Genomic DNA, 8,493 nt, shown 5'->3' on the forward strand with positions numbered 1-8,493 from the left:
CTAGCCAGCCCATGGGATGGCAGATGGCAGCACACAGACATCTGACAACTGCTTTCTGCATGCAAAGCAAGCACAGACCAGCTGGAAAGAGTCTTCCAAAGACAGAATGCGGAAATCACAACAGGACATTGACACAGCTAATTTGACAGCATCTCTTGCTATTTCTGCTGATTTAATAGTCTTCCCTCCCCCCTGCAAACTGACAGCCACTCACCTTTTGCAAGATATTGTGAATTGCACTGGATTTTGCCTTTAACACCTCCACTATGCAACGAGCCTCGTCTTCAGTGAAGATCATGTTCTTCATGGCCATTATAAAGTCTCTAAATTTTACTTCAGCATTCTCTGCAACACAGAACAGAGGATATATTTACTTTAGTCTCCATACAGAATGATTTATTCTGCCTCAAAACAGCATTTGATGAGGTATCATTATGCATTATATTTCATTTCAATCCGAAATGCCAAGAAGAGGTCATGAACATTCAACAAAAACAACATATCTCTGATTTAAATCTGATAACAATCTGCCAGCTAACTGTTTTAGGAAAAAACCCACCACTTTGTTTGTACAGTTGGTAACATTTATAGTGTTGCTAGCAAGAAGACAAAAGCATAACAGATTTTAGGGGAAAAAATAGCATGAATGTGAAAACTTGAAGAGTCCTTTCTAGTCTATTATAAGAGTAATTTAAACTGAGCTCTCAATTTAAAGCACAGCCTGGTTCTACAAGCAATATCCAAATGACAAGTTTCAGAACTAGCAAAATTTCTAATTACAATATACAGAAACGAGAAAAATATTCCATCAGTCTCAGCTTGGAAGTTAACTGCTCCAGAAGGAGTTCAGCAGTAGGAAGATAAATCAGTAAATGTTAAAAAAAAAACCAAACACAAAGAAACACAATTCAACTCAACTATGCCCTTACAGGAACAAAAAAAATTGTTCCTAAAAACTAGGCTGCACATATGTAGGTCATTAGGTGGCCCTCTAACTTAAGTAAATGGAAGCATTAGACCAAGGCATCCAGTTATCTCTGTCAAATACTCACCAATGCACAAAAGTATGTGAAGAGATTGAAGAAGGGGAAAAGGAAAAGCTTAAAAGTGATGCTTGGTTCAGAAAATGTCCCAAAACTCACAGAGAGCCATCCAAGTTTCCCACCACAGGTAGTAAAAGTGCCATTGAGATCAAGCTACACACCAAACCCAAACGTCTCCAGAGTTTGAAAAAGTAATGAAGAACAAAAAAAAGTGCTGGTGATAAGAAGAATTACCAAGCATAAAAACAAATTACTGAGTAACAGAGCCCAGGGAGGTGGGGGCAAGCACTGAGAAGTTCTAGCACACTCTCTTCTAGTCCTAAATACAACATAGTCTTGGTCACAGTCTTCAGATCACATCATTGCTGCACTGACATCATCAATGATGCTGTTACCAAGAATAAGCCAAAATCCCGAGACCACAGTACAGTTAGCCAGCAGTCTAGAGCAGCTTGGTGTGGACCAGCCTGAGCCCTGTGCTCCCTGAAGACAAGAAGACCTTGCCCTTGCATCCAAGAAGCTTACAATTAGAACAGAGGAAGATTTCTATATTGGGAAGGCAAATCCCAGGTGACACATAAGAATTAGGAGCTCATAGAGAAGGTTACAGCTTGCAAAGGAAAGGAGAAGGGATGGGTGCATGTGAGAGGCTTTGATGCAGGGCAGTTCTGGGATTGTTTAGTCTGGAGAAAAGGAGGCTGAGGGGAGACCTTATCACTCTCTACAACTACCTGAAGGGAGGTTGTAGACAGGTGGGTGTTGGTCTCTTCTCCCAAGTAACAGAATAAGAGGAAATAGCTACAAGTTGTGCCAGGGGGGGTTAGATTGGATATTAGGAAAAATTTCTTCACAGAAAGGGTTGTCAAACATTGGAACAGGCTGCCCAGGGAAGTGCTGGAGTCACCATCCCTGGTGGTATTTAACAGACGGGTAGATGAGGTGCTTAGGGACATGGTTTAGAGATGGGATTGGCAGCAATAGGTTAATGGTTGGGCTCGATGATCTTAGAGGTCTTTTCCAACCACTATGATTCTAATATGCAGCCACTGAGCTCAAAGCACAAGGGGAGCCTCAGGCAATTGGGAATCCAATCTAGGTACCACAAAGAGCTGCCAGGAAGCTTTCAAGTGGGCATTTTAGAAGACAAGTTTAAAAAGAGAGGTTTCAAAGAGTGTGATGAGTGACCAGGCAGACAACGTTGGAAAGCCAGCCCTCTGCACAAACCTGAGCAGAGAGTCACTGCTCAGTCTCTTGGCTTCTTCTCTCTAGCTGCCCACAAATTTGAGGGTATCACCTCATGGCTCCTTAAGTTTGGCATGCTTAGTGCAGGTCAGTGGCCTATTTAAAGTCTGATGTGAGACACAATGCTCATGAATCACACCAGGCCTCCACGGGAGAGCACAAAAGAAGCTTCCCTGTCCCTACTAATTCCATCTGCACTCAAAGGAAAATTCAAAGTCTTGCTGGAAATGGTCAGACTATCTCCACCAGCAATTTGCTTCAGGTAACTCTATGTCAGAGATAGACACTGGCTGATCAGCCGAAGCTAGGTCCATGGACAGCCCTAGATAGAGCTGCATTCCCAGCCTCAAACAGACTCCAACAGCCCATGCTGAAAGCTCCAGAGTCCATCACTGTTAGCAGTGCCTTAACTATCTACTGTAAAACTAGCTCATATGCATCTGTGTGGTCTGTGATCACCCATTTGATCACTGTGAGGACACAAAAGCCTACAGTCAGCATTAAAAGGATTCAGATGGCACAAAACCCTTTCAACAGTGCCAAAGACAGGGGAGAAATGAGCACAGATAAGAGACGACAGTGTCCTGCAGCCACAAATGTTTTCCTCAAATCACTTCTTCCTAGTAAATAAGAGATAATCCCCTTCCCCAAACACACAGCATGCTTTCCCTGTCCAGGTTTGCAGGCAGGCTGTGCCAGACAAAGCTTGCATCATCAGTTTCTTACCTTTATCTGTTTCATTCTTCGGTTTCTTGACACTGCTCTTCTGGATCCCCTCGTTCACATTTTGTTTTGCTACTTCAACCACTTCTTGCTTTTCCAAAGTGCCAGCATCAGAATTATCCATCAAAGGAATATAAGTAGTTGCTTGAATAAGAGGTTCATCCACCAAAACTGTAATCAGAAGTCCATGGGATGGGTTAAAGCTTTGTAATAATTAGCATCAACATTTTTAGAAGAGGTGAATAACATATTACAGAGTTGGATTAAAGCACCTCTAACCTCAACAGTTAGTTAGTTATACTTTCTATTTCTATTATTCTTCACATTATCCTGAACTCATTAAAGCTCTTCAGGTAAGTTCATTAAATAAAGGTCTCGAATGCATAGTAATTCCATAGTTTCAATTAAAATTTTATTTCCAAAACTGCCTTTTAGCATTTTAACAAGTAGCAGAGAAGAACTTTTTGATTTTCACTTTTCATTTCACTCTAATGAGAAAGTTGCATATAGCATCAATGAGACTGGTTTACTTGTGGCTGCGTATGAAATCATTCAGCATCCCTGAAGCATGAGCACAGTAAAGTCTTTTGTCCCTGTTCTGTTAAAAGCTGGTGCCTTACTGCCAGCATTTTCACCCAGATGACATCACCAGTGAACTAAACCATTTAGGCAGAGCATGCACTAGGGAGAACAATCAAGCTTATTTCATATGCAGACTCAACTGCACTTAATGAAGATATCTCATCTGTCAGAGCAGGCTTCAGGCATCATTCATATTCAGAGAGGTACCCAGAGGTCCTGACCGACCTCAGGTCTCTCTATTCACACAGCACTGTATAAATGTGGCTGAGGATCAGTCTCTGTCCCAAGAGCTTTTCAGTCTGTGCTGCTGAGTTAAAAGCAGGGGTGGGAAGAGGAAAAGCAAGACCAGGAACAACATACAGCCAGCAACAGAGCTGGTTTTGCTGTTTGCCCAGGGCCTGAGCTGCTGGTCCACACTGCCTGTAGGACATAAGACACTATGAACGGAGATGTGTCACAGTAGGAAAGCTCACTGACCCCGCCAGCCCACACTGAAGGGCTGACGGACAACAGATGCCATGCAGTAGACCAGAGAGAAGAACTGGGTGGGATGCAAGGTTCCTGGCATCAGTGCAAGACAAATATGCATTCCTGGCTGCCAGAGACCTGGTTAGAAAACACTTTTGTATTGCTGCTGCGTTTAAGGAGCAAAATAGGCTTATGGACCTTCTGTGTCACCTGTTAAGAGTGTCTTTCCACTTAAGCAGCCCACAAACATCTGTAGGTACACTGCAAGCTGAGAAGCGAGGAGAGCTCTCCTCTAGCAGAAATATCCACCACCTAATCCAGTTACCATCCTCACCTTTTCCCTTTCCCTCCTTATTAACTTCCCCTCCTTTCCAAATCTCTTTAGTATCAATGAGACATTTCACAGTGTCAGTAACAGCTGAAAACCCCATAGTACTGTCTTGGCTAATCTGGACACCCACCACAGCTAATTTTTGCTCTGTCATTTTCAAGAGGTGGCTTTAAAAGAAAAGAGCTTCTATTCAAATAATGCATGAGCTATTTCTGCCTAACACTGACAGCTTAGCTTTAATCCTGGCTGAGCTGGTACTGACACTTATTTGAGCATTAGCCACATACAGACAAGTCTGCGATCCATAAAGTGGTGTATCAAGAAAGGGCAACAGATGCATCAGGAAAAGCACAAGAATACCCATAAAAGGCAAATCACACACTGGGTTCCCCATCAGTAGGTTCCTTTCAGGAATAATTTGAAAGGTTTTCAGTTGTTATAACATACAGGAACCCTAGACCACTTGGAACCCCACCCTGGTCTGACCAGGGCCCACAAGTGATCTGGACCCTGTTGATCTGCTCAAAGCATGAAGGGAACAGAGACTGACACTGTCTACTCCAGGAGCAGTCCACCAGCCGCCAACCTCTTCATAGTTGTCCCAGTAAAGCATAGTTTTGAGAAGCTAACAAGGTGGCCTCACAGAACTTCATAGTCACGCACCACAGACACAATGGCACTCATTGTAAAAAAACAAACACTGAGCCAAGAGGAGACAAGAAACCACATCTTGGCAGAGGATGAGGGATGACAAACAGTAAAGGCCTTGACAGCAAAGATGAGCAGTTTATGTTGGAGCAATAGCTAGCTAACAAAAGGACAATCAGAGAGGAACGCGGTCAAAGCGACTGGCTAAAAAACCTGCAGTCTTCTTTGGGGCAGATGACTGCAGCAGTTCCAGACATGCCTTGCTCAGAGCAACTCAGAGCCTGCTCAGCTTATACTCTAAGTCAACACAGTACTCCTCAATTCAAGTGTGGATGTTTGGATCCAAAAGAGCTCAGAAAAGTTCACATCACTCCATGTTCAGTGGATGACAGTTACCAGATCATAAAATATAACAGTATCTCAAGCTGCACAATCTTTCCTACCTGGAATTCCTGCTTTTCCAAATTCAGAGTTATTCTTCTACAAGTTTATTTTCCAAAGGAACAGAAACTAAATTATGGATCACAAAAAGGTTCAACAGTCAGGTTTATGTGAACCGAGTCACAGACTGTATTCTCACCATTATCAACTTTCTGCTTCTTTGCAGAGACTTTCTTCTTTCCCGACACATTTTCTTGCTTTATCTCCTGATGGATGAGCACTGGCTCTTGCTTTTTGGCAGGAGGTAAAACAGAATCAGTCTTAGTTTCTTGATCATCTGTAACAGACAATTAAGACAATATGCTCCTCTGTATATTCTCATCACTTTTAACTCAGCAGATCTGTAATAATCACTGAAGTTCACCCCCAAGAAGAGAGAAACCCATGTATTTTACATCAGAACATTAAGTTACCCATCTATATACACACATACACATAAACACATGCACTTCCCTTATCAGATGAGACCCCAAAGCAATAGAAAGGTTTAGTAGAATCAAAAGCCACAGCACCTAGAGTATTGTCAGACAGGAATCTTATCTGCAAGCAGAACATACAGCAATGCAAGTAACTAACAAATCCAACCCAGGTTTCACTGTGACAGAGCAGACAGCGCAGGTTACCCATATCAGCCTCCACCAACCCATTTGGGTATTTTACACACACACACACACACCAAACCCCCCCAGTAGGTACTGGGACTGTGAGAAGCAGAAAATAAGTGTTTCACATTAAGGAACTGTTCTTTTTAGAAGTTGTTTCTAGTGAGAAAACGTTTATCTTTTTGGACAGCCTGTGCTATATAATATTCTTGTCAGAGCTGACACACACAGTACAGGGTTATGGTGTTAGCTCCTGTAATCAAGGATAAGAGTTAGTTGTGGCTGCCCTCAGAACAGTGCTTGCAGACCACATTTTAACCATGCCACAGAGATTTTCAGAGAACACCCACAAACAAGATTTGATTTTTTTTTTTTCTGGTAGTGAGTGGGTCTTTGTTTCTCCCTTTTTTCAGAAAAAGAAAAAAAAAATCCACCACATCAAGCAGCAATGTCATTCTTTTTCCTCACTCCCTGTAGCAAACTTGTTATGCCTACATCTCAAAGGGGTGATCTGCAAATACCTTGGTTTTCACTTATTTCTGAAATGGGGTATTTTTATTCTTTAACTTCTATTCATAGTCAAGACAACCACACTGAGACACATTGACTTCTGCTGAGGATATGGTCAAGACGGTCACAGATGATCCTGACTACAGTTTTCATTCTGTTCTAGGTTGGATGTTTCAGTTACAATGGTTGGACCGCTTTTCTTTTAGCATCAGTTCCATTCAATTCTAGAGGTGTAGCAGGTGGGAAGCAGCTGCAAGCACTTCTTCCCACGAATCAGCCACAAAACACCTCTTTGCACATTAATCCTGCACTTACACTGTGATTTGTTTTGCTCAGTTTGCTATGAAGTCTCCCTAGATGCCCTCCCTTATCAGAGCAACCACTCTTAGGACTCCACTTTTTTCATAGCTTGACATCAGAGTGCACACAGCAAACATCTAAGGACTTCTTTCACGTAATCAAAATTTTGACAGCTTGAGAGCAAAGTAGCCAGACTAGAGAGAAAAGCTGAGATACAAGCTCCTCTGCTTCACTCAACAATCTCTATTAGAAGAAAGCAAGGATGGGAGGAGGAAAAGCAGAGCATCGCTGCCAGATGAAAAAAAAAAAGGGAGAAAAATGCAATAGCTTGTTAAAAGGGAAAGGTTAGAAGTGAGCTTTGCCCCCATAGAGATCAGAGAACTGTTGTGAGAGAGACACTCTGTGGCCTTGCAAAAAAGCAGAACACTGTTTTGGCGTTCTGTGCAAGAAGCATATGCAACATCAGATACCCATTCCATTTTTCTGCTTCTTCTGCCCAGGCTTCTTCTTAGATGCTGCTGATTCAGATGGTGGACTGGGCTGTTTTGTAACAGGGACTGGTTCTACTTTCTTGCCTGAAGACTTGGATCCTTCTGACTCCTTAGCTACATGATCATCTTGAACAGCCTTATGTTTCTTCTCCTTCTTCTTCCGTTCTCGAACGCTGGTAGATGCTTCGGTCACGCTCAAGGGAACAGGAGTGACGGGCTCTTCATTCGTACTCAGGGCATCAGAGAGCTTAAAGTCCCGAGGTGTACTTTCAGAGTCAGACTCATGGATGTTCCCGTTCTGAGCTTCTTTCTTCTTGTTCTTCTTCTTCTCCATTTTCTTTTTATCAGTCTTGGTAGGTGGAAACTTTAGGTCCCTTTTCTGTTTTGCAAGAACTTCATCATATAAAGTTTCTTTCATGAAAAGCCAGAAAAAGAGGAAGATGACTGTAATAACCACAGAAGGAACGAGGATGATAAAGTAGGTAGACTCGTAAAACTCCATTGTGCTTCTCCTTAGTGATATTTAAAAAACCTATAAGGGGAAAAAGAAAAAAAAAAATTAGAGTTTTGAACAGGTTTTCCTCATTATTAGTTCCCCCATGAATTATAATAATAAAAGAAGCTTTGTCATTGTTTTAGAGAAGCCTTAAAATAGCTTTTAATAAAAATCACCAAACTATCAATCATGGAACAGCTTCTGGAGTCATTTACCACTTGGTTCAAAGTTGTTAACCAGGATAAGAAGGAATGACAGTTTGCAAGACTGATTATCTTGGAAGAGAGCAGTTCTCCTCTTTCCTTACTTTTTATATTTCTCATTCTCTCTTCCTAAGTGAATTTCATAAAGTTAAAGCTTTTGAATTCAGAAATACATGAGACAGCACTTTCAGAGGCTGGGAAATAAGGACCAGTACATGCAGAGCAACATCTTTTTTTTTTTGCTGTAAATCAAACATAACAAATTAAGATTTTTATCTTGGCAAGTCAGAGTTAAACTTCAACTTCCTTTTGTTCCCAGATTTACGACAGTTTCATAAGTGGAATGAGGGGAAAAAGGGAGAGAGTCCTAAATTTTTAGTCAACCATAAAGAATCAGGTATTTTCAAAACTGC

General features: G+C 41.8%; 1 protein-coding gene across 1 annotated transcript in view; it reads right to left on the reverse strand.

Moving 5' to 3' along the window:
- Positions 1–7,883, reverse strand: part of KTN1 (kinectin 1) — a gene marked incomplete at its 3' end in the record, with an annotated part of 55,906 nt that extends 48,023 nt beyond the window's left edge. The window contains exons 1-4 of the mRNA XM_010176320.1: positions 7,361–7,883; positions 5,618–5,755; positions 3,012–3,179; positions 215–345 (exon numbers count right to left, since the gene is read on the reverse strand). Coding sequence (XP_010174622.1) covers positions 215–345; positions 3,012–3,179; positions 5,618–5,755; positions 7,361–7,883 — 960 coding nt within the window. The remainder of the gene's footprint in view (positions 1–214; positions 346–3,011; positions 3,180–5,617; positions 5,756–7,360) is intronic.
- Positions 7,884–8,493: the final 610 nt, after the last annotated feature.

This window comes from Antrostomus carolinensis, unplaced genomic scaffold, assembly GCF_000700745.2.
Source record: "Antrostomus carolinensis isolate BGI_N321 unplaced genomic scaffold, ASM70074v2 scaffold15179, whole genome shotgun sequence".
NCBI lineage: Eukaryota > Metazoa > Chordata > Aves > Caprimulgiformes > Caprimulgidae > Antrostomus > Antrostomus carolinensis.